Here is a 26,875-nt window from a genome sequence, read left to right as displayed (position 1 = left end):
TTGCTTCATTTTCTTAGGGAACAAGGTTTGCATTTAAGAGTAAGAATAGGAAAAATATTGGAAGATTCAAGAGAGAGGAAGAGGTACAAAATAGTCATTTAGAAGAATAAGAGAATGAATGAACTTGGAAAATGAAGTTGAATTGCCAGGCAATAATAAAGGCTTGCTTTACTGCACATGGTGGCTCACACCTGTAATCCCAGCACTTTGGGAGGCTGAGGCGGGCAGATCATGAAGTCAGGAGTTCAAGAGCAGCCTGGCCAATTTGGTGAAACACCGTCTCTACTGAAAATACAAAAAATTAGCTGGCCGTGATGGCACGCACCTGTAGTCCCAGCTACTTGGGGGGATGAGGCAGGAGAATGACTTGAACCTGGGAGGCGGAGATTGCAGTGAGCCAGGATCCCACCACTGCACTCCAGCCTGGGTGAAAGAGCAAGACTCTGTCAAATACATGAATGAATGAATGAATGAATGAAGGCTTGCTTGAGGCCAGTGGTCTTGAATTTTACTTGCTTGAGGCCAGTCATAATACTTGTGTGTTTTTCTCCAGGCATATTCAATTATGCAGTCACAGAGAGGACAGAGAATTGAATTTAACTAGAATTGGGATTTTCCCAGAGAGTATGGTAAAGGAGATTAGAGGCCAGGGAATCAAGGATGTGTACAAGGATTATAACATGGAATATTATAATATTATAATATTCCATATAACATATGGAATCCAACATATGTTAAGAGGAAAGATGTAAATGAGGAAGGGATAGAGTCAACAGATTTTAAGTATCAAAGAATTGTTGAGAGTTGAAGTACCAAGTAGAAGGAGTGAGCTGGAAATATAAATGGCGGTAGAAGAGTGAGATATTTGAATAGAATCGTGGAAAGGTTGCAGTAGTTAATGATGACAGTGCAAGTACTACTAGTATTTCGAGTGGGGCAGTTAATTCTTCATTGTACAAGCACTGTCTGCATCACAAGACAGTGACCCCCATGCATTAAATACCAGTAGAATAATAACCTAAAATGCCTACATAATTTTGCTTTCAAAACAGCGGCTTAAGACAGTATTTATAGTTACTCCCAGTGGTTGTGAATCACTTGTCTTAAGAAAGAACCATGGACTTTGGGAGTCCAAGGCAGGTGGATCACCTGTGGTCAGGAGTTCAAGACCAGCCTAGCCAATATAGCAAAACCCTGTCTCTACTAAAAATGCAAAAATTAGCAGGGCATGGTGGTGCATGCCTGTAGTCTCAGCTACTCAGGAGGCTGAGGCATGAGAATCGCGTGAACTCGGGAGGCAGAGGTTGCAGTGAGCCAAGATCGCACCACTATATTCCAACCTGGGCGACAGGGCAAGATTTCATCTCAAAAAAGAGAGAGAGACAAAGGAAAGGAGGGAAGGACGGAGGGGGAAAGAAAAGGAAAAAAGAAATAACCATGGGAGTGAGTGACTGAGGTAGAGTCTTAGAAGACAGGATCTTTGGCAGAGAGGACACCAAGGAACTGAGATACCAGAATGTTAGAAAGATAATCTACATGGGTATTGAAATCAGAGGAATTACAATAAATGACAGAGGGCCAGAAGTAAAATCTTTAAAAAGTAAGGAGACTAAGTCAGGGAGTCTGTAGATGACTGCAGCAAGGAGGGGAGTAGCTTTCACTGAGATTCAAAATTAGGAGGGTTTTATTTTCAGGGAATGTGGGGCACAGTGGAGAGAACAGATAGCTTATAAATCGTAGTGAGGAGCAAGGAGGACACCTTCCCCATCTCCAGGGCAAGTAGTCGTACAAGAGCTGTGGGAGAGAACAGAGTTACCATTTCAGAGGGTTACGGGGAAAGAGGCAGCACTGCCCTTAGAAGAAAACAGGTTTTAATTAGAACAAGTTGGTGAGTGGAATATCTTGGAAATTCAAGTTGGGAATATAGGAGTTTTGCTAATGGCTAATTGTGGTTTTCAGGGGGCCCAGTAGAAGAGATTAAAGAATGGGGTGGGGCGTCTACTAAGAAACAAGGCCGTAAAAGGACCTGTGCAAAGCTGACTGGGGATATCAGTCCAGGAAGTGATGAGTGCTCTGGAGCCCATCTTGTAGTATCCAAAGTAAGTGGGGATAAAGGGCATAACGATAAAAAGCCTGATGGCCTCAAAGTAGGTGATGGGTTGATGTTATGCATATTGTTAAGTGAAAGAAAGAAGAGAATCTTAGGGGTCCCTTTTTGCTCCCAGATGCTCTCTGAGTACTTCCTCCCTCCTGCCACTAGCAGTAGGAGCAGAAAGAGGGAGGCATCCTTATCCAGAATACTTGGAGTTTCTTTGATTGATGTGGCTGGAAGGTGGAAGTTACTCATCTGTGGCCAGGAGGACACTGCACACTAATTGGCTTACACCTGCTTTATTAGTTATCTATTGCCATATAACTGAAACCTGGTGACTTACAGAGGCACTTATTGTCTCATCTTTTCTGTTTATCAAGAGTCCATTCAGGTGCAACTTGCTGAATCCTCTGTCTCTGGGTCTCTTCCAAAAGGAATTGAGATACCAAAATTCAGTCCAGGTGTTTGCAGGGACTAAAATCATCATAAGGCTTAACTGGGAATGGATCCTCTTCTGAGATCACTCAGATTGTTCTGGGCAGGATTCAGCTCTTCACAGCTATTGGACTGTTGGCCTCAGATCCTCATGAGTTGTTACCCAGAGGCCTCCCTTGATGCCTTGCCCCATGGATCTCTCTATGAGGCAGCTCACAACATGGCAGCTGGCTTCATCAGAATAAGAGTAAAGTGTCAGCAAAAGAGAGTGCTGGCAAACAGAAAAGTCAGTATTTTGTAACCTAATATCAGAAGTGACATCCCATCACTTTTGCTTCATTCTGTTTATTATAAGCAAGTCACTAGGTCCAGCCTACACTCAAGGGGCAGGAATTACACAAGAATGTGATGTAGAGATTCTGGAGGCAGGAATCGTTGGAGACTATATCAGAAGGCTACCCATCCCTAAACCAACCTCTGATACAAGGGGATTAGAACTGGCTCACACCAGTCAGGTTCTCCACACCCGTGGAGCTGGATTCAAGTCCCTAAATCACAAGGCTACCACACACAACTGTGGCATCCGTCTGTAGTCCCAACTACTTGCAGGGCTGAGGTGGGAGAATTGCTTGAGCCTGGGAGGACTGCAGTGAAAGATACTAGCAGTGGGCAGCCTTGTCTGGTGCTGATGATTGCCTGGTAGTCAGTGGAGGGGAAAATCTGAGAACCGTGGAGTATCGGTGAATCGGGACTTATAATTTGTAATTATTCCAGTATGTTTACTAGAGATTATTTGGAATACATACCCTCAATTGACAATAAAGTCTTAAATCATTAAATCATTAAAAAAAAAAAAAAGCTACCACACAATTGGAGGGAAGGACAGAGGATAGAATAAATGTTGGGATGATTTACCAGTGGCCGTTCTTCTGACCCCTAACCTGTTCTTTCTTCAATATAGTGACTGCCTCCTTATGTCTCCCCAGTGCCCCGCAAGATTAAGTCTGAGTTCCTTATTCTATTATATAATGCCTTTCACAGCTGGACCCCAGTTTATCTTTGCAGTCTTACCTCTCTCCATTTACTATCATTTATTCTCAGTCTCAAGACCTCTTTAATACCCTTAAAAGTTTGTTTGTTTGCTTGCTTGCTTCTTTGTTTGAGGTGAAGTCTCGCTCTGTCTCCCAGGCTGGAGTGCAGTGGTGAGATCTTGACTCACTACAACCTCCACCTCCTGGGTTCAAGCAATTCTCCTGCCTCAGCCTTCCAAGTAGCTGGGATTACAGGTGCATGCCACTACACCCGGCTAATTTTGTATTTTTAGTAGAGATGGGGTTTCACCATGTTGGCCAGACTGGTCTTAAACTCCTGACCTCAAGTGATCCACCCGCCTCAGCCTCCCAAAGTGCTTGAATTACAGGTGTGAGCCACCGCACCTGGCCCCCTTTAAGGGGCCTGTAATCTCAACACTTTGGGAGGCTGAGGCGGGTGGATCACCTGATGTCAGGAGTTCAACACCAGCCTGGCCACCATGGTGAAACACCCATCTCTACTAAAAGTACAAAATTAGCCAGGCCTGGTGGTATACGCCTATGATCCCAGCTACTCGGGAGGCTGAGGCAGGAAAATCGCTTGAACCCGGGAGGCGGAGGTTTCAGTGAGCCGAGATTGCACCACTGCACTCCAGCCTGGGCAACAGAGCAAGACTCCATCTCAGAAAAAAAAAAGTTATTGAGGGCCTCAACGAGCTTTGTTTATACGTGTTATCACTAATGATATTTATTTAATTAGAAATAACAAATTTTAAAAATACTTAATTCACTTAATATAATAATAAACCCATTACTTAAATAGCATTTTTATGAAAATAACATTTCATAAAAAAGTTTGCAGAATGACATTTTTACATTTTTGCAAATCTTTTTAATATCTGATTTGATACAAGACAGCTAAATCCTCATATCTGTTTCTGTACTCTCTTTGTTGTAATGTGTAATTTTTGTTGAAGGTATATGAAGAAAATCTGGTATTATACAGACATGTAATTGAAAAATGGAGATACGAGTATCTTAATAGTCTTGCCTTTTTTTTTAATTTCTCTTTTAGGCTTGGGTACATGTGCAGGTTTGTTATAAAGGTAAACTCATGTCACAGGTGTTTGTTGTACCGATTATTTCATTACCCCAAGTTCTAAGCCTAGTATCCCATAGTTATTTTTTCTGATCCTCTCCCTCCTCCCCTCTACCCTCAAGTAAACCCTAGTGTCCATTCTTCCCCTCTTTGTGTCCATGAGTTCTCATCATCTAGCTTCCACTTAGAAGTTAAAACATGCGGTATCTGGTTTTCTGTTCTCGTGTTAAGGATAATGGCCCCAGCTCTATCCATGTTCCCACAAAAGACATGCTCTCACTCTTTTTTATAACTGCATAGTATTCCATGGTATATATGTACCACATTTTCTTTATCCAGTCTGTCATTGATGGGCATTTAGGTTGATTCCTTATCTTTGCTACTGTGTATAGTGCTGCAGTGAACATTCACATGCATGTGTCTTTATGGTAGAATGATTTATATTCCTTTGGGTATATAATCAGTAATGGGATTGCTGGGTTGAATGGTAATTCTGTTTTTAGCTCTTTAAGTAATTGCCATATTGATTTCCACAGTGGTTGAACTAATTTACACTTACCAACAGCATATAAGCATTCCCTTTTCTCTGCAACATTGCTAGAATGTTGTTTTTTGGCTTTTTAGTAATAGCCGTTGAGTTGTGTGAGATGGTATGTCATTGCAGTTTTGATTTGCATTTCTCTGATGATCAGTGATACTGAGCTTTTCTCCATATGCTTGTTGATCTATCTGGCACTTTGAATAGCTTTTCCCCATTTAGAAAATATAGGTTCTCTGAATTACTTGGGTCTTCCAAATATTAACCCATTTCAGTATAAAATATTTTTAATCACATTTTTAATATCACTACCTTTCTCATCAGAAAAGTCTTTAAGTATTGGGGCCAAGTGCGGTGGCTAACACATGTTAACTCTAGCACTTTTGTAGACTGAGGTAGGAGGATAGCTTGAGGCCAGGAGTTCAAGACGACAGTGAGCTGTGATCACACTGCTACACTCCAGCATGGGCACCAGAGCAAGACCCTGTTTATTAAAAAAAGAAAAAGTCTTTAAGTATTGGAAAACTGTCAGTCATGGAGGATTCAAAATTCTAATTTTCACTAAATGCTCAAATTTTAACATTTGCAAAAAATAGTTGTTTTTCTAGAAGTGATGTTACTTATTTTTTACAATGTGCCAAACTGCCACACCTGAGTAGCCATGTTGACATTCCTTCATATCAATAGTACTTCTTGAAAAGATCCTTATGGCTTCTATTGCTTCATAGCTTCTGCTTATAGTGTTCTGGGTATCCTTCAGCTTCACTGCCACCCTACAGCGTCTCAGTGTGCCTCACATTTAGATACCTCCAGAGAAAATCTGATTGGATTCTCCAGCTGTTATCTACTATAGGGGTGAATGGCAACCAGTGTGCATAAGGAACCACTTGTGGCTATTTACTCAGAGGAGACTTCAGACCTAGGAGACAGAGTACCATGTCCAGAATATATACCATGATGAATTAGCAAGATACGGCTTTCAATACATGTATGCAAAGAGTGATATGGTTTGGGAGAATTTTTTTAATTTCAAATTTTGTAATTTGCTTTTACAAAGAACCCATTTGACAGCACCTTGTTTAAAGACCCAAAAAGCATGTCTTTAAAATTGTAGTCACATTCTTGGTGCTCCCTTCACTTTGTTTGGGATATGAATTCTACTCTGAGGCTACCATGGGACCACCTGTTTCAAAAATATTCTTTGATGTGGATTGAGTAGTTTTTACTATAAGTGTTCTACCAAGGTAAACATAGAGTTTATTGCCTTTCACAGTAATCATAAGAAAATATTGTTAAAGAAGGTTTCGGCCAGGCGTGGTGGGTCATGCCTATAATCCCAGCACTTTGGGAGGCCGAAGCAGGGAGATCATGAGATCAGGAGTTCAGCCTGACCAAAATGGTGAAACCCTGTCTCTACTAAAACTACAAAAATTAGCTGGGCATGGTGGTGCGCACGTGTGATCCCAGCTACTCAGGAGGCTGAGGCAGGATAATCACTTGAACCCGGGAGGCAGAGGTTGCAGTGAACCGAGATTGTGCCATTGTACCCCAGACTAGACAACATAGCGAGACTCCGTCTTAAAAAAAAAAAAAAGGTTTTTTGGTTGACTAACAATGTTTCATTGTTCTAATGGGTGTCTTCCTCCTTCACAAGAGAGGAAGATCCTCCAAAGTATCTGTGAGTACAATCTTCTAATTGGTGTTTTTGTTAAGAAATAATTAGGAGTCAGGGCCGGGCGCGGTGGCTCAAGCCTGTAATCCCAGCACTTTGGGAGGCCGAGGCGGGTGGATCACGAGGTCAAGAGATCGAGACCATCCTGGTCAACATGGTGAAACCCCGTCTCTACTAAAACTACAAAAAATTAGCTGGGCATGGTGGTGCGTGCCTGTAATCCCAGCTACTCGGGAGGCTGAGGCAGGAGAATTGCCTGAACCCAGGAGGCGGAGGTTGCGGTGAGCCGAGATCGCGCCATTGCACTCCAGCCTGGGTAACAAGAGTGAAACTCCGTCTCAAACAAAAAAAAAAAAAAGAAATAATTAGGAGTCACCAGGCACTCCATTTTTCAAGTTCATAAATTAAAATTTTTTTTTTTTTAAGATTCACTTCCCCATTTTGGTAGGGACAGAAGGCTAAAAAGTGTATTTCTGCTGTCTTAAGGGGATGGAAGGTTTGGAAAGTTTTTCTCCTTTGAAGGTACTGGAATCATTTATTATAATATATAGCATTTAGTATACATTTTGACTGTCTGAATGAGAACATACCCATGAGTGTGCACATGTGCTTACAAACATGTTCATTCATTTAGTGAAATTAAGAGTGGAAGTTGGCTGTTTTTAGAAAAAAATATTTGAGACCTGAGTTCCCTCTTTCATTCATCCCATGAGGGTGTTACTAGGGAGTTTAATATATTTGGGTTAATGATGAGGGAAAAAAATAGCATCCTTTTGGGGAAATAGAACCAGAAACAATTTAAAGTGGGACCCAAATAGAAATATAATTATTTTATGAAACATATTTTATTTTTCTCTTTGTCACATGGATGCCATCTAAATTTTAAAAAGAAATCTAGGCTTCCTCTTATCCTTTATTTTTTTTTTTTTTCAAAAGCAAGAAGCCAAAAACTTTGTACATCTTAAGTGACTCTTATATTTGTTTGAGCCATTTGTCACAAGTAATTAAGTTATTAATATTCTTAAGACTAATTTATGCACACTCTAAGTGCTTTTTAAATTTTATACAGCTTACCTTTCTTTCTGACAGCACAGTCCTCACAAAGATAGATTATATCAGTTTCTCCATTGATGATGTATTCCAGCAATAAACATAGTCCTAGAATTGTAGAATGTACACTGCTGCACTCTGCCCTAACAGACAGTAGACAGGGTTTATTCTTTTTTTCTATGGGCACTAAAAATACCCTAGTATTTCCTTTAACTTTTTGCACTGACAGGTCTAAAGCAAAGCCACAGAAGCTGCTCTTGCTCAGTAAGTATTGTTAATGCTGCAGTGCATAATAAATTTCAGAAAACCCAATTATGTACTATCTAGGTGTGGATAGCTCTCATTGGTAGTATCCTAAATCATCTAAAGGCTTGTTTTCTTTCTTTTTTTTTTTTTTACAGACCTAACTACCATAATGAATGCTGCATATTAAGAGAAACCACAAGAAGGTTATATGTTTGGTTGTCTAATATTCTTGGATTTGATAAGAACCAACACATAGTCCTTGTTGTCATTGACAGAACCCCAGTTTGTATGTACATTATTCATATTCCTCTCTGTTGTGTTTCGGGGGGAAAAGACATTTTAGCCTTTTTTAAAAGTTACTGATTTAATTTCATGTTATTTGGTTGCATGAAGTTGCCCTTAACCACTAAGGATTATCAAGATTTTTGCGCAGACTTATACATGCCTAAGATCCTTTTATCAAGGCAGTTATGATCATCATTTTCCTGCCTTTACCCCACCATCACCAAACACTCAGTTAAGTATAAATTAACATTTTTAGATGACCACTCAACATAATGCTTAAGAATGGAATTTCCTCTCTGTGACAGAACCCAGGAACTAAATCCTAAATACATAATGTTGGTATATTGAAGACGAAATTAAAATTGTCCTTCAGTTTTGAGGCCATGTGTAAAGTTTAACCATATTGTAAAATATCTATTCTGTATTAGAAATAGCTAGTTGACAGCTTATACTTCTCAAAATTCATATTGTTATGTACACAAACTAAGTTTCTATATGTGAAGTTAGTGAGTCTTTTTGTGTTACTCCAAAATAAAGGCAATGATTTATTTTTTCCCAGTGCCAATACAATTTTGAGCTAAGCACTCAAGGTGGGTACTTTACATTTTAAAGCTAGAAACAGCAACAGCCCTATGGGAAACCAGACAAAGCATTGACTTTTAAATGTAGACTTTTAAAATAAACTGTTTTCTTTTGAAACTACAATTAGAATAGTTAATATTCATCCACAAACCATTATTATGTGTACATTATTGTTGCTATTGTGAAATAGAGAATTTTATTTATTTTTATGCCAGCTTATATTGTGAGAACACATTTAGTCAGTTTGATTTTTATCAATCTTGTTAATGCTTGTCCTTGGAACATCTTTCGCGTATTCGAGGTTTGTAGTTGAAAAGTTTACTGTAAAAAAAAAAATCAAAAACAAAAAAATGTATTGTTTTTACAGAATAAATTTATTGGAATGTGTACTGGGAGTAAGATTTGAGGTTGTAAGCAAACTAAGTTAGTGTAATTTGGCTTCATATATGTAATGTGAGGTATTAATGTAATTCATATATTAAAGCAAAAATTGTTCACAGCAAGCTGACAATAGAATCAAGTGCAGGTGAGGGTTTTTTTTTTTTTCTTTCTTTTTTTTAAGCACTCTCTGGGTTTTAGATTATTTGAAAACACTGAGGGGGATGATGGGGAAATGACTATATGATTTGCTTACACGTGCATATTTACCAGCCCAGTAGACCCTAGATTTTGTAACTTGATATTATCCATGCATTGATTTGTATCCCATTTTCTTTTGGTTTTCTTGGTGAGAGCTAATAAAAACATGAGAAAATGTGAGCAGATCTAAAAGCCTAGGGCCGTTAATGATGATGGCAGCTAAGGGTATGAAAGCACTCATCCATTTATCATTCCAGGACACACTGAGGAGGTGGCTGTACTTTTGGTGCATTTCTTTCATTGTGTAAATACTGATTTTCTTTAGTATACTCAACATACAATCCCAAACATGAAAAGTTCATAAAAAGATAGTAGGAATGTCAATCTAATACTTTTTCCTTAAAAGGTACTTTTTAATTTTGAATATTTGAATGTACTTTTAAATTAATGAAATTTAATTAATTCATCAAAAGGCCTCTTCATTGCCCACACTGAAACATAAGGGGAATGTAGATGGCCTTTTGAATTGGAATATACAACTCACAGATTTTCTTTAAAAAGCAATTTTATGTGTATATATAAAATGTTTCAAATTTTAATAAGATTTGTCTTCATAAGAGGCCAAAAATAATTTTATTAAAAATATACACGAAATACAATAGAAATATTTCCAGCCACCAATAAAATAAGTGTTCATTAAGGGTAGTGATAAAGTTATTGATCCCTATTTAGCTATTTAACTTCACATAAAAAAATTAGTAAAAGTAATTTTCTTAAAACATCAGCAAATAATAAACCTTCCTTTGGAAAACATTTTTCAAACATTTAAAAATATTCTGATGATTTGCCTTTTATATTGAGGTTCATAATGAAACATACACGTATTGCAAAAGTTATTTCTCCAATCTGCATTCACTGTTTTGAATTTTTTAATATGCACAGGCCATATTCTCTTGAATAGTTTCATTTCATGCTCACTGTTGTAGGCACTAAACTGTAATGTTTTACACTTACAATTATTTCATATGTCAAATAGAATATTGAGATGGATGGTCACGTTTATTCACAAATGATTCTATTTCTTTATACAAACTGTTTCTCAAGAATTTCAGTTTTCCTTCAAAAAAAATTTACTCACACAATACCATATAGCTCACACATACAGTGCAGAGCAAGAATGTACATATTCTTAAGCATTCATATATGGGAAGAGAGTGAAATGGGACAAAATATCAGTACCAGTATAACAAAAGTCAGCAATTTAGAAAGGAAGAACATGAAGTAATATTTTTATTCCACTTTTTCTTCTGCCTTTGTTTTTATGAAGAACTCTGGTTGGTAGATACAACGATAGGCCAAGAGCTGAGGAAGAACTCCATATGCTATGTTTAATGTTAAAAAAAGGATTTTTGCTTCTTCAGGGACTCTGTAGACATAAGCAGTTCTAGCATGAAGAGAAGCACCAATGTGAGAAAACTGGGCCTGTTGCATTAAAAAAAAAAAAAAAAATCGGGTAAGCGTGAAATGTGTTCAGTTGGATGCACGATGAGTTCTGAATGGTTCATTCAGGCTACGTTTCTGTGCCCTCAAAACCAGTCTCACCTGCAGGCAAAATACCTTCAAACAGTACAGAGTCTTTCATGTGAGAGTCTTTCATTAAATTTAGTCCTTGATTAAATTTAGGGCCATTCTTGATATAACTGTTCAAATAAAGTAGACATTATTTAGTGTGGTTTTATCATGCCAGTTGTGTTTTTTAACCATCAAGTACCCCTTACCAAACATTAGTGGCTCAATCTAATAGAAAAATCTGAATAAAATGTCAAATTTTTTTCTTACTTGCATCCTGAGGATCCTACATAGAGACTCAGTTGTGGTTCACAAATCGTGTTCCAATAAAAATGAAGAAAGTGCAGAATTTTTAAAAACTGAAATATTTTTATCATAACAAACTATTGAAAGGGAAGCACTGGGGACCTCAGCTTCATTTATCAGTCTTTCATCTACTCCTTGGAGCAAGAGCTCATAGCCCTTTCACTGTGTATTTTTTGTTTATTCGTTTTTTCATGTATTTTTTCTGCAGCTTTTAAAATACTAAGTGTTGTTTGTAAGATAAGGTTGTTATCAACTTGAGTGGAGGTAGGAGTTCGGTTTCTCTTTGTTAAATGGTAAATGTACATGCAGGCAACCTTTTCAAATCAAATTATAATTTATTTAGAAGTATGACTTGCCAGCATTATCTGCATTTGCAAAATGGCCTCCCTCTCTACTTATATACTTGTTCAGAAAACACATTCAGTAAGTGCCAATTGGTCTTTTTTTGTATTTTTCACAAGCTCAGAGGAAAATCGCATTGGAAAGGGTAATACAGACCACAGCAGGATTAAAAACTCCTGTCAGAGAATTTCCCCAGAAGGCTTGTAATCATTATAAAATGCACCTCTGGAGTCTGCGTTTTTATATCTTGCTGAAATTCAAGATATATATGAATGAAGGATTGGGAATCTAAATGTAATAAGTAGTAAATTATCAGTTCATTAGGATGAAAGACAAAAGACTGCACTGTAAAGAAGGCATAGAAGTAACAAAAATGAAGAACTAAATAATTTGCTTTAAATACATATAAGTTAGTTTACATTTCCTTCCATATGAAACCAATTTATTCTGCTGAGTGATTCACAGATAAAGATGTTACCACTTGACTTCACCATGACAAGAAAAGGACAAATTTTTATAAGCAGCATCTTTATGAATTTTTATCAGTGGCAGATATTTTAATGTGCTGCATTTTTACAAATTCCTGATATATTCTGGAGACCTCTGGTACATTTTTGCTACTCTGGAAATATAAATTAAATTAGCATGATGTATTGCCAAGGACCAACATGTGGATTATCTGTACTATGATCCATGAGGCACTGAGAGGACTCGGCCCTCAGATACACCTCCCCTGGGTAGATGCCCAGGCAGAACCCAGCAAATATATTTGCATCTCTGGGCTCTGAAGGCAAAAGATGTTGAGAGTAAAGAGCACTTCCAGGGCTGCTGTGAGGAGGTGCTTTCTGGACATGTTTGGAACCCTGAGCAGGAGCATAGCTCCCATACTATTTTTCCTTAGGGCCTATTTTGAATAGTAGTGTTTTTCTGAATATATAACCAAACATTTTCTTTTGGACTAGAGGCCAAATTTGAACCCTGATTTACAGAAATGTGGGTTTGGTGGTTCTATCTTTATAGATACTTGTACACATCACAAAATCACCAAATTTGGGGAAATGCCACCCATACTTTGAGAGAATAAATACATCATGAACAGTTGTACCTACTTGCATAGGGAAGCCTGCATAAAAAGTCAGTGATTCCATAGACTCTTTTCCGGCACTAACCAGTGCAGTTAATACCTCATTTTCATGAACAGCAAACTCATGGCAAAATTAAAAAATGATTCATGGCTGGGTGCAGTGGCTCACGCCTATAATCCCAGCACTTTGGGAGGCCAAGGTGGGTGGATCACCTGAGGTCAGGAGTTTAAGACCAGCCTGGCCAACATAGTGAAACCCCATCTCTACTAAAAATACAAAAAATTAGCCAGGCGTGGTGGCAGGGACCTGTAATCTCAGCTACTTGGGAGGCTGAGGCAGGAGAATTGCTTGAACCCGGGAGGTGGAGGTTGCAGTGAGCGAAGATCACACCATTGCACTGCAGCCTGGGTGACAGAGCAAGACTCTGTCTAAAAAAAAAAAAAAAAAGAAAAAGAAAGATTCATGTCCTTAGATTAGATTGTAAGCCCACTGGGCAGGTACTGTGTCTAATGTTTTGTGTGGCTCCTATCACGTTGTTAGAGCTCAATAAACATTCAGCAACAATGGACTTGTGACTGTCAAAATACGAAAAGGATCTACAAAGCATTTCTTTTTTATGTATTTTAGTAGGCCTCTTCACAATTATTTAACAAGGCACAAAGATTTTAACATTCTTAATCAAAAGAGGCGTTTGTATGTGAGAGAAAAACTCTGAGGCCAGTTGTGTGCAGCTTCCAGTACTGCTCATAGTTCTAATGGGTGTTATTTATGGTGGCCACACCTCCAGCTGAGCAAGCACCTGACCATAGCTTTCTCCTAAGGCATAGGACGTTAAGTGTTCAGGGTTCTGAAGTTCAGAAAAACCTCAGCCTCACCTGAGGAGGTTTCCTTCCCTTCCCAAGCACATAGCTAATAAGGGGCTGCAGGCCGTCTCCTGGGTGATGTTCTCAGCAGCATGAGGCCTCTCATGGCAGGACCTGAAGGGCTCAGCCTGAGCCTATGCTGGGGTCAGGTAGCTCAGTGAACTCAGTGCTGCTGAATTAACAGGAGGCCCAGGATTATAGGTATGAGTTGTTGATCCTAGCTATTTCTCTAGAATTTAGCAATGTGAGATTGAGTCCCTAATAATTTTCTTCCACTTCATTCTCAATCATTTTCACATTACAGAAATAATTAAGAGATATACTGTGATTTTTTTTTTTAAGAATGGATGATTGGAATGGCAAATGAGACATAAGGTGAACAAAGGTTAAATTTTAATAGCTGTTTTCTTACATGTATAGAGACAGTCTATAAAGGATAACTAAAAAAGTCAATTCTGGTTCCAGAAGGAAGAACTAAAAGAGTGTTACATGTCCATGTGAATGTTATAGGCGGAATACTGAGGTGACCACTGGGACGATAGCTAGGCTCTTTGGCTAATGTAGTATAAATAGCTAATCCAGAACTGTTACCTTTTCTTAGGGTTTTCTGAGCAACATAGTTTAGTGGGTTCAGAACATTGACTTTGGAACTAGCCATCCAGAGTGAAATCACAGCTCCACCACAAACCAGCAGTATAGCCTTGGCTGAGATATGGAACTCACCTCATAGGTTGTTATGAGGGTTCAATGAGTTCATGTTTGTGACATGCTTAGACAGTGCCAAGCACTTGCACAAATGCAAAACTGAAATACCTATTCATGATCTGGTGGTCTGCTTTGTTGAAAACCTGGGCTCTTTGTTTTTGACTTTTTTACTGTGAGTTTCTCCATGAAAAGATAATAAGCACATAAAGATGTTAAATCCAGTATAATTTAATACTAAAGATGTTTAGCAGTGAATCACACCAGAAACAAATGAATAAAACGAGATTTGCATTAGTATCCCAACTATCCATGTTCTTCCTGAACCTTTACTTTGAAATTTTTCTTAACATCTCCATGAAGGAAAACCATATAAAATTTACTTCCAGGCTAAGCGTGATGGCTCATGCCTGTAATCCCAGCACTTTGGGAGGCCAAGGCAGGAGGGTCACTTGAGTCCAGGAGTTCAAGACCAGCCTGGGCAACATAGCAAGACCCTGTCTGAATTTTTTAAAAAATTATAAAAAAAAGAAATTTACTTCCAGTAGAGTCAACTCCTCACAATCAAATTATTCACACATAAGCATCCATATCTCTCTGTGAGAAAAAGACATGGCATGGCACCTACATAGCCAGGGAGTTAGAGAGCCTGAGGGCAGCACCTGACTGAAGTGGAACAGAACCTGCTTCACTGGCTGTGGGATGGCAGGCTCCTTACCAGGCCCATGGTGAGTCTGTCCCAAAGCTTTCTCCCAGTTTCTTTGTTTTCTTGGTAATTATATACAATACATGTAATTTAGTTTGTCTACAGATTAATCTTCTGAAAAACATAAGGCATTTCTCCTCCAAAATCTTACAGGGAGTCTTCTACCAGTAATAATGGCAACAAAGAGTTACATAGCTATTATGTGCCAGGCACTGTTCTAAGCCCTTTACATATATTACCTCGTCCAACCATCACAGCAACTCCATGAGAAAGCTACTGTTACTATCCTCGCTTTCAGAAGAGGAAACTGAGGATCAGAGAAGTAAAGTAGGCCTGGTCATTGTCCTCATCAACACAGACTAGAATCTGAACCAGTCTACCTCCAGAACTTATGCTCCTAACCATATGAACTCTACTAGCTCAGACTCTTTTTTTTTTCTTTTTCAGTGATATTTTAGCAGAGAAAATGCTTCGATTGATAGGAAATGCTAATAAGTGGATCTAAGCAGCCTATAATGCCTTTCAAATTACACTTGCAGCTTTAATCCTATGGTTAGCATTTTATATGAAAAGATAGCTGGGTTATGAGTAAGTCCCCAGTGGAACTCTTTGGTCTAAAATGTGTCCTGGTTTCATTTTATTCAGTCTTCTTTTACTCTTTCCTTGATCTTTTGATTTCTGAAAGCAGCAGATTTGGCATACTCCTGCATTGTCTGAAATCAGGGACCCAATAACTACTCACTATTTCTTTTTTCTTTTCTTTTTTTAAGACATCCTCGCTTTGTTACCCAGACTAGAGTACAATGGTGCGATCTCAGCTCACAATAACCTCCACCTCCTCAGTTGAAGCAATTCTCCTGCCTCAACCTCCCAAGTAGCTGAGATTACAGATGCCTACCACCACACCTGGCTAATTTTTTTGTATTTTAATGGAAACAGGGTTTCACCATGTTGGCCAGGCTGGTCTCAAACTCCTGACCTTAGGTGATCCACCTGCCTTGTCCTCCCAAAGTGCAGGGATTACAGGCATGAGCCACCAAGGCCGGCAACTATTCAGTATTTCTTCCATTGGCCTATACTGGTGAAGAACTTTTCAAAAAAAATTTTTTTATTATTAAGTTACATAGACTCTTGAGAGTTCACTAGATGTTTCAGTAAAAGTAAGTTTTAGTAAAGTTAGTGGGATCATGAATGCATAAGGTTTCTAAATAAGAATGGCAATTTTAGCAAGCAAAGATGCTTATGGAAGTTACAGAAAGTGCCTTGTTTCTGGGGTGGAGAGAGAGACAGGGTCTCTCCCAGGCTGGAGAGTGCAGTGACACAATCTTGGCTCACTGCAACCTCTGCCTCCGGAATTCAAGTGATCCTCCCACTTCAGCCTCCCTAGTAGCTAGGACTACAGGCATGTGCCATCATGCAGCCTACTTTTTGTATTTGTAGAGATGGGGTTTTACCATGTCGCCCAGGCTGGTCTCAAATTCCTGACCGCAAACAATCCACCCACTTTGGACTCCTAAAGTGCTGGGATTACAGGCATGAGCCACCACACCTGGCAGGAGAGTGCTTTCTGTGATGAATGTGTCAGATACTCCCCTGAGAGGAGACTCCATTTCATAAGCAAGTATTTGCTAAGTACAAAACAAATCACATAGCTAATTCAGTATTCTGATTTTGTGCGTTGTTTAGTTGTGGCATGACTTCTTTTCCTTAGCCTATACTCTATAAGTAGGTAGTTTTTGATTGGTTGGTTGGTTGGTTTTGCCGGGCACAGTGGCTCAGGCCTGTAATCCCAGCACTTTGGGAGGCCAAGGCGGGCGGATCACGAGGTCAAGAGATTGAGACCATCCTGACCAACAGGGTGAAACCCCGTCTCTTAAAATACAGAAGTTAGCTCACGCCTGTAGTCCCAGCTACTCGGGAGGCTGAGGCAGGAGAATTGCTTGAACCCAGGAGGCGAAGATTGCAGTGAGCCGAGATTGCGCCACTGCACTCCAGCCTGGCGACAGAGTGAGACTCTGTCTCAAAAAAAAAAAAAAAAAAAAGGATTACTCCAAGTTTCTGGCTTGAGTTGCTAGATGCAATTGGACTGTTTATACAGATAATGAGAAAATGGAAGAGAATTTGTGGGGAGATCAGGTTCTACTTTATACATTAAATCTGAGATACTAGTGAGACATGCAAGTAAAAACACTTGAGTTTGGAATTAAATACAGGAGTCTGGAGCAGTTTGGGCTGAAGGTAGAAAATTGGAAGTCATCAGCTTATAGTTGGTATTGAAAGATACAAAAATAAAGATCTAAAATACGGAAATAAAGCCCAAGGACTGAGGAATCTGGTATTTAGAGGTCTACAAAGGAAAAACAACCAGCAAAGAGCAGTAAATGTTAGTTCTCTTCCTCCTTAAGCCCCTCAAGGAAAGGACAGGAACCATTACTTCTGGATGCTACATCAACTTTTTTGATACTAATATTCTAATTTTATAATTCATTACCTCAAACTGAAAGGATTTATGCATTGTCCCCTTAAATACTATGTTTTTTCAACCCTGTGACTCCTAGTATGTCTTGCAATCGTGGTTATTATACCATGCATATAATTGACTGTACAAGCTTACAGTGTCTGGATGAACCTCATTCTTATAAATGCTCGAAAAGAACAAGGTGAAGCTAATGTTTTTAAATGATAAGTTCATTTGTTTTATTTCTAGTAAGAACAAATGATGAAATTACTTAATAATTTTCTTCCTTGTTCAGAAGATTGATTTGTTTTGCTAGTTCTCTTGTTTAAAAATGTGCTTCATGTTATATGTGAAGTTCTCCATAGATAATTTCATTTTCAGTTGAATGCAGTAAGCATTCACTGAGCACCTACTCTAGGCCAAGTATTTGGCTAGGTGCCAGTGGGAAATGAATCAAATGACAGGCCCAGAACATTTTTTAAACCAGTTTTCCTGGTTCTGTATAGCATAGTGTAGTGAAATTCTGAAGTTTTAAATTTGGATGGATATTTTGAAGATGACAGCTCCCAATACTTTTTCAGTAACCATGGTATTCAGAGATTGTGAAACAGTTCTATAAAACAACAGTGTCGCATGCTGGGTGTTTAACTTTGGGCAAATCACTTAACTTCACTGGACCTCAGTTTCCTCTTCTGTGTAACTGGATGGCACATCTACCGTATAGTTACTGTGAGATTTAAATAAAATGTACTTGCAGAAATGTCTTCCAAAGAACTGCAGAACAAAAGGTGACATGTCTAATAGCTACTTCCTACTCTGAAACACTGAGCAGAGAAGTTTTTCATATAGTCAGCAATGACAGCTAGACCACAAGTAAATCTTCTCAACAGAATAGTCTTAGTACCTGAGCCAGACCTCCAGCATGTATCAGTGTGATGTCAGGCATCCAGGAACATCCAGGAACTACTAAGCCATACAGTGCAGTCACAAAGTAAGGAACAGAATAGAACATATATGCCAGCATCTGTATTGAACAGAGAAATAACATCATCAGCAAATTAGCAGTCAACTTGGCCTGACTAAAAAATACAAAAAAAATAAACTTTTTTTGCATTGATTATTTTATCTTATTATCTTTTTAAATCTGTTTTTTATTGTGCTTTAGGTTCTGGGGTACATGTGCAGATCATGCAGGATTGTTGCATAGGTACATACATGGCAATGTAGTTTGCTGCCTCCATCTCCCTGTCACCTATATCTGGCATTTCTCCCCATGTTATCCCTCCCCAACCTCCCTACCCACCGCTATCCCTCCCCTGTTCCCCCAACAGACCCCAGTGTGTGATGCTCCCCTCCCTGTGTCCAAGTGTTCTCATTGTTCAACACCTGCCTATGAATGAGAACAGGTGGTGTTTGATTTTCTGTTCTTGTGTCAGTTTGCTGAGAATGATGGTTTCCAGATTCATCCATGTCCCTACAAAGGACACGAACTCATCATTTTTTATGGCTGCATAGTATTTCATGGTATAGATGTGCCACATTTTCCTTGTCTAGTCTATCATCGATGGGCATTTGGGTTGTTTCCAGGTCTTTGCTATTGTAAACAGTGCCGCAGTGAACATATGTGTGCATGTGTCTTTATAATAGAACGATTTATAATCCTTTGGATATATACCCAGTAATGGGATTGCTGGGTCAAATGGAGTTTCAATTTCTAGGTCTTTGAGGAAGTGCCACACTGTCTTCCACAATGGTTGAACTAATTTGCACTCCCACCAACAGTGGAAAAGCACTCCTATTTCTCCACATCCTCTCCAGCATCTGTTGTCTCCAGATTTTTTAATGGTCGCCACTCTAACTGGCGTGAGATGGTATCTCAATGTGGTTTTGATTTGCATTTCTTTGCATTTTTGTCTTTGAAAATATTAATTCCTATTTCCTATATGGGACTCATTTTTTAAAAGAAAATTAATTTTAGAAAAATCTCAGGCTTCATAACTACTTGACCTGAATTTTAGGATATGCAGCAGGATCCTTTAGATAGGGCTCTTGAAATTGCGTATATAATCGGCAGAGCTCAGATGGGCAATCCAAAGCAATCTAAGAACAGAAAAAGACTCATTATAAAAATACAATCACATCTGGTTCTTACGTTTGCTGATAAGGCTAAATGTGCCAGGTTTAGTCACAAGTTGCTTTGCTGTTTAACAAAAAGTATGCATTGTAGAGGTTTACCAATGAAGGGAATGTTTTGCAGATTTACTCTTAAGGAAGTTAAGCAGAGGTTAATTATGGTGCAGGAAATGGAAAGTAATGCTCTATTCTTGGGTACCTTTCAGAGTTTAAATATCTAGGTTTGGCCAGCCAAAGCACAGCTTGCTTTGAATTATGAGTTTCACTTTTCCTGGAAATAACTAGCCCACTATTCCCTACACAAAGAAAAGTATATTTCTACACCAAATTCATCTTACTATGCATTGCAAGATTTGAAAATAGCACCCCCCTCTCTCCAGTGCCTCATAGAGTATATGACCTTTGGAAGCAGTAAAAACTAATGATTTGAAAGCAGAGTCCTCTTGCACGGAAGTCTCTTTAGCACCTTACTAGGTCCCTTCTGAGTCACCTTCCTCCCCTCAGGCACCATTCCTTATGTCTTTAGCCATAAATGTTAGCATATATGAACACAGGACAGTGGCAGAGTTGGTAAAAATGGCCCCAATCCAAAAGCCCATCTGCAAAAGCCCTACCCGCCATGCATGCACACCCACACATGCACACATTTTCTCATGTGCACAGGGAAGGGGATATGGCTGTGCAAGAATACGGGTGGGGCCCACTATTTTTTGTTGTTGAACTTTAAGAATTACAACAAACTAACCAAAGAACAGTTTCAGTGGCCCTATGGTCTCAGCAAAGCTATGGCCTTGCCTTCTGTACTTCTCTTCCCCATGCTCCTCCTCCTGTTAGCTAACTCTCTTCCAGAAAGTTTCTCACATTCCACAGATAAAGATAACTCTTAAAACAGCTTATTGGCCCTGAACCCAACCAGCTGCACAGGCCCCTAATAGCCCAAGGACCCTGAAATAATAAGTCACCCACATGGGCTTACACTTGCCACTCTACTCCCCAACTGTTATGCAACACCAAAAGGCTTAGAATAGTAATTGTCACTGAAGCTGAATATAATTAGCAATATAATTCTAAACTTCCCAAATTTATTTCTACTAAGAAGAAATCAAACTGAGGTATTGTGAAGGATCACTGATGAATAAAAATAGTTCACAGTAATCATTTACTACGTATAAGACCCTCTACCAAGTGTTTGATGTACATTATTTAATCTCCAAAACAATACTGTAGTAGGTAGTGTTATTTTACAGAGAGGAAGACAGAGTCAAAGAGATTAAGTAGTTTTTCCAAGGCCACACAGCTAGTAAATGGCGAGGATTCTAACTTCAAAGCCTGTGGGTCTTTTTCCTAACCTCTGCAGTAAAATATTAATAAAGAGAAAATAGAAAACATGAAATGCTCACATGCCTTTAATGTATTTCAGTCACATCAATGCAGACTCTAGGCCTGAGCTGAATTTACTCAACACTATTCTTATCACTGAGACATTCCCACGACCCTACATACACGTGAATTGTTGATCTGGTACGCCTTCCTCAGTCCCATCGCCCCTACTCTTGAGAGCCCAGGGATGCTCTGTGCCACAGTTGTATTGCAGTCCTAGGGTGCCATCCTTAGCCAAAGATAATTACATTTAAATCAGAAACATCAAAGGAATAAAAAAAAAAAAAAGACTCTGATGGCTGATTTTTCAGATGCCCTAAAACCAGGAGGAAGGTGCTTCTGAGTAGAGCTTGATCTAAGGATGGGAGGAGGTGACAGCAGGAGGCTGGGGCCAGAAACATCAAAGGAATAAAAAAGAAGGGGACTCTGATGGCTGATTTTTTAGATGCCCTAAAACCAGGAGGAAGGTGCTTCTGAGTAGAGCTTGATCTAAGGATGGGAGGAGGTGACAGCAGGAGGCTGGGGTCGGGAGCAGCAGGAAGCAAGTCCGGGGCTTCAGGCTTAGATGAAAGGAATGGTTTGTCAGTTTGCTAAGAAGTCTGATAGAAAAACAAAAACATATTTCTAAGTTTTTTCCATTTGGAAATATGAATAGTTTCACAATGTTACGTTATCATGATCTGTTATGCTTACCAAACCTCTGAACAGGCAAAATCCAGTTGCCAGGAGGAGACACACGACCAACACTAAATCAAATGGTCTTCTCAGCAGGTCTTTTGTTTGGGCTTCTTGAATAACCTAAAACAGAGTTGCTACCTAAAGAGCAGGCCCAAAGTGTCAAAGAAGAATCTGAAATCTGAAACATTAAATGTCATGATGATGGATAAGAGAATTTTAAAGGTTCACAATTTATATCATAAATTACTGGCCATGGATTTTGAGGAACATCATTTCCCTCCTCAAGTCTCCTTATCTGTGAAATGAAGAGTTTGGGCCAAATGATCTCTTGAAGGGCCCCTGTAGCTCTATGAGTCCACATTTTTTCTTAAAATGACATTTTAATGATAAGAAATTTTTAAAATAAACCATAAACCTGCTGCATCACTATTAACTGTCGGGTATACTTTTCCAGTAATACATGTAGATACATACACACACACACACACACACACTCTCTCTCTCTACATATATACACACATACATATTTTTCACAAAAGTAGGACTTAGTATATAAACAAATCTGTATTTGTTCTTTTTTGCCCTCCACATCTACCTATATTATGAACACTTTACTATGATTAAAAATTTTCTAAAACTGAATACTATATGAAAAAACACACTTTAGCTATTCTCCCACTGTTGGATATTTAGGCATTTTTTCACTGTTAGACTTAATGTAATGATGAACAACTTTGTATGTAAATCTTTGGTGGTATCTGTGTGAGGATTTCCTGAGGATAGGGCTCTAGAAGCAGAATTATTGGGTTCCAGGGTTAAATTTGTTAAGGTCGATAACATGGCCAAATTGCTTTGCAGAGCAATTCTGAATTTATGTTCCTGTCAGTACTGTATGACAATGCCCTGCTTGGCCCTGGCTGTCACTGTGTTTTCACATTAAAAATAATGATAAGCAGTTCTGCATGCCTCATGGCATACCTACTCTGTTAACACACTGACATGGAGCCTTCAGAAGTGGTAGAGCCAGGACTAAGGATGGACTATTTGCTTTTTCTTTTTAACAGCCACCTCTTTCCTCGGCGGAATGTAAGACAGTACCAGCTGTCGGTGTGTCAGCCTGAGTTTACATAGCAGGTGTCTAAATGTTTACAAATGAAGTATTTGTCAATTAAAATGTATTTTAATGAATTCTATTGAAAATCTTTTGTAAAATGAATAGTTGTATTCTGAGTATCTCCAGTAATTCGTATTTTCATGTATCAGTTTTGCTTAAAAGATCTTGCTAAATGGTCTAATACCTAGAAAAGGAAAAGAAACATAGAGAAACTAGCTTAGAAACGAAGACCTAAACAGAGTATCTGCCAGGCCAGTATTGTTTCACCTTGACCACCTTGGCTGTGAATGGAAGGGAGGTGTCTCAGATGTCCTGTAGCCAGTTTCCGTGGGCCTGGATCTCTGGAGTCAAGATTGTACGGCTATGTGGACTACCTTGAGGAGCAGTGTCCCTCCAGTGTCCTCTTGGGGCAGTAAATGAATAGGTGTCACAAAGGAGCCCAGGTGCTCAAAATCCAGGCCATTAGCAACCCTAGACAAACCACACGCTATGGACTTCACTCAACACACTAATGCAGAATGTGATGGTTAGAGCCAGTGTGAGCACTGGCACAGGAAGCTCCCCAAAGTATGGCCTTGCCAACAGAAGCACATGTATTGAGACAGAAACAGATCTTCTTGCCCACATTAAGATGTAAGTTAATGCTACATAATCAAAACAGTCACACTGTTTGGATGCCCCAAATGCTACAGTCCACAGAGGCACAGTTCAGTGGCCAGTGGATGTGAGTAAACCCTATGAGTTTGAGAACAGGGTACATCAAAAATAAAATCACCTTTGAGGGGTAATTATAATTTTCTGATGGCTGATTATAAATTCTGAAACCAGCCCAGACAGGAAGACAAGTATATGGTATGCTTAAGAAAAAAGCAGGGCAAATTCGTGTTCCATACTTCCCTATTTAAAAGAGAGAAAGAGAAAGAAGTTACCAAAAGCATATCTAACACCAGTAATATTTAGGATACCTCCCCTTCTCAAGTCACGTAAAATTTTGCTGTGGGCCAGACAATATTTTTAATGAGGCCAAATTAAAAAGGTCAATTTAAAATACTAGATGTATATTAACAGGCATGTCTTATCTACGGTATTTTAAAAGCATATTTAATATAATATTCTGCTTGAGCCCAGGAGGTCAAGGCTACAGTGAGCTATGGCTGTACCACTGCAACCCAGCCTGGGCAACAGAGTAAGATCCTGTCTCAAAAAATACATCTGTAATCCCAGCATTTTGGGAAGCCAAGGCGAGTGAATCACAAGGTCAGGAGTTTGAGACCAGCCTGGCCAATATGGTGAAACCGCATCTCTATTTAAAAAAATTACAAAAATTTATCCGGGCATGATGGTGGACGCCTGTAGTCCCAGGTTCTCGGGAAGCTGAAGCAGGAGAATTGCTTGAACCCGGGAGGTGGAGGTTGCAGTGGGCCAAGATCATGCCACTGCACTCCAGCCTGGGCAACAGAAAAAAAAAAAAAATCTAGATAGGTATCTATATATGTTTGTATATATCTATATCTATATATAATATCCTGATTTCCTGCACACATTAATAATGTAATATCCAAGTACATTTTTGGAGTTCTCATAATGTGTTAGGAGTTACATACTACCATGCTAAATGTAGCCATAAACACCATATTCACTCCCTCAAGATCCTTCTAAAAAACAGGAATCCCTGATACTTGACTGCCAAACTGTTCAATGCACACTTCTGAAAATTGCTCAAAAGCACTTCTTACAAGGTATTTTTTAAAGGTGAGAAAAAGGAATTATTCTGCAAAACAGGTTTTTGGTAAGCTTAGAATCACTTGGTTCTATTATAACCAAGATAGCTTCTGTATTTAAAAAGCCCCATTGTTTTAGAAAAGTGAATTTTAAGATAAAGTTCTTACCTACAATGTTTCCTGGCACAAAAACAACCACACTCATAATAATAGATCCAACCCAATATAGGCCAATGGTTCTGTAACTTTCCCTGTAAAAAAAAAAAAAAAAAAAAAAAAAATCTTGGTATACTTGTCTTAGAATGCTAAGCAAAAAAGTTATCCTCGTTATATTTTTTATTCAAACTAGTAAAGTACATTAATCAAAACTTACTGAATCGAGAGGAATAAAATCAAACACAAGGAACCCTGGTTATCTAACCTCATTGCCATGTGATATATTATAGAACCTTCTTCGTGTCCTTTTAAATAGGAAATTGTGCCTGCTATGTCTTCTGTTAAACTACAGCATGATCATCCCTGCCACAGGACTCCTGCATTTCTCTATTCTGTGTGAAACTCACAGCATGAAAGGAAAAAGAAAGTTGAAAGAAGAAAGGAAATTGGATCCATATCTTAAATCATTGTAAGTATCAGTCATACTTACAATGATAATGTTAAATGGACTTTTCCTGGGGTCACAGAATTTTGGCCAAAGCCCCAAAGGTGAAGACAAGTGACTGCTAGACATATACCCCTAATCTTCAATGCTGGGAAAAAGTTCCTTCAGGCCGGGCATGGTGGCTTACACCTGTAATCCCAGCACTTTGAGAAGCCAAGGCGAGCAGATCACTTGAGGTCAAGAGTTCAAGACCAGCCTGACCAACTTGATGAAACTCCATCTCTACTAAAAATACCAAAAAAAAAAAAAAAAAAGAATTAGCTGGGCATGGTGGCGTGCACCTGTAATGCCAGCTACTCGGCAGGCTGAGGCAGGAGAAATGCTTGATCCCGGGAGGCGGAGGTTGCAGTAAGCCAAGATCCAGCCTGGGCAACAGAGTGAGACTTACTCCCATGCTATGGCTGCCACCATCACCAGGTACATCAGATAATGAGCAGAGCCATCCCAGTAGCAGATCATGTGCCCATATGCAGTGTTCAGATATGGTTCACCCTAAAGAAAGCATTAAAAAGAAGTCCACTTTAAATAAGACATGTAAATGCAGAACATCAGACCTGTATTACAAGTAAAACAGCAGAACTAACTTGTGTTCATCTGCTGAGGAAACTATTTCTACAAAATTGTAGGAATGCGAAAATACAATTTTACACGGTAGCTACCAAAACCAGGGTTTGGCCACAGAGGATGGGATTAGTGAATGCCTGGCCAATTGGCCTATGATGCATCAACATAGGTTTGTACTGTGATGCGAAGGCAGATGGTAGGATAGGCAATCCTGGCTATATAGGAAACTCATGGAAACCAAGCCAAATCTTTGACAAAAGATCCTTGGCAATGACCAGAGAGGTGGCCAGGGATGACCCTGCTTTCCAGAGCCAGTGGCTGGCCTTCACAATCCATGCTGATCCTGTGGCTTGCTGGGCTGGGCATGGCACAGCACTCATTCCCTCCCCAACATACCAACACATAGGCAGGCAGGCACTGAACTCAGAGCTTCACACCCAACCCCTCATTCCACCTTCCCAACAACCCAACAATCCATTTTACAGATGAGGAAACAGGCTCTGAGAGATTATAAGACTTGCCTAAGGTCACGTAGCTAGTATACTAAGAGCTATAGTATAGTAAGAGCCATACTTCTGGGAAAATGTTAATGTTCTGAACTACATTTTCCTTTTCTAGGCGGTTACATTTCCAGGTGGCTTCTAGAAAGTCACTGTCAATTTTCCGTGGATTTTTACTGTTGTTTTGGCCCCACCTTGTTTTTCTTGTTTCTCCCATGCTCAAGTCCTTTCTACAACAAGGAAGAGTGCCCATCAATCAGCCAAGCAAGCGGGGCTTCCTCTCAGGTTTCATGCTCCCCTGGGGCAGGGACTGCTCCGTCATCTCTCCCACAGATCAAATCAAATTAAAATCACAAAGGAGCACAAAACAGAATCAAGGTTCTGCTTCTATACCCATGCCAGTCCCCCTTCTTTCTCTCAGACTTGCTCTGACAGAAGAATACATCTGATTTATGGTTTCATTCTTCCATTGCTAACACACCTG

At 39.3% G+C, this 26,875-nt stretch overlaps 2 protein-coding genes across 4 annotated transcripts in view; one reads left to right on the top strand and one right to left on the bottom strand.

Annotated features, from left to right (window-relative positions):
* The window catches only part of HDGFL3 (HDGF like 3), a 75,415-nt gene extending 61,947 nt beyond the window's left edge, over positions 1–13,468 (top strand). The window contains exon 6 of the mRNA XM_032264789.1: positions 8,319–13,468. Coding sequence (XP_032120680.1) covers positions 8,319–8,324 — 6 coding nt within the window. The 3' untranslated portion in view covers positions 8,325–13,468. The remainder of the gene's footprint in view (positions 1–8,318) is intronic.
* TM6SF1 (transmembrane 6 superfamily member 1) overlaps positions 10,225–26,875 on the bottom strand; it is a 28,316-nt gene continuing 11,665 nt past the window's right edge. The window contains exons 4-10 of one of the 3 annotated variants that reach the window (XM_032264786.1): positions 25,716–25,819; positions 24,835–24,917; positions 23,721–23,842; positions 21,847–21,951; positions 19,648–19,740; positions 18,545–18,664; positions 10,225–11,091 (exon numbers count right to left, since the gene is read on the bottom strand). In XM_032264786.1, coding sequence (XP_032120677.1) covers positions 10,900–11,091; positions 18,545–18,664; positions 19,648–19,740; positions 21,847–21,951; positions 23,721–23,842; positions 24,835–24,917; positions 25,716–25,819 — 819 coding nt within the window. In that variant the 3' untranslated portion in view covers positions 10,225–10,899. The remainder of the gene's footprint in view (positions 11,092–18,544; positions 18,665–19,647; positions 19,741–21,846; positions 21,952–23,720; positions 23,843–24,834; positions 24,918–25,715; positions 25,820–26,875) is intronic. The other 2 variants (XM_032264788.1, XM_032264787.1) reach the window with 2 other exon arrangements.

This window comes from Sapajus apella, unplaced genomic scaffold (genome assembly GCF_009761245.1).
Source record: "Sapajus apella isolate SASKATOON/1434 unplaced genomic scaffold, GSC_monkey_1.0 scaffold147, whole genome shotgun sequence".
In the NCBI taxonomy this organism is placed as follows: domain Eukaryota; kingdom Metazoa; phylum Chordata; class Mammalia; order Primates; family Cebidae; genus Sapajus; species Sapajus apella.
The sequence above is the reverse complement of the archived record's forward strand: the minus strand, read 5'-3'. Positions and strand labels throughout refer to the sequence as shown.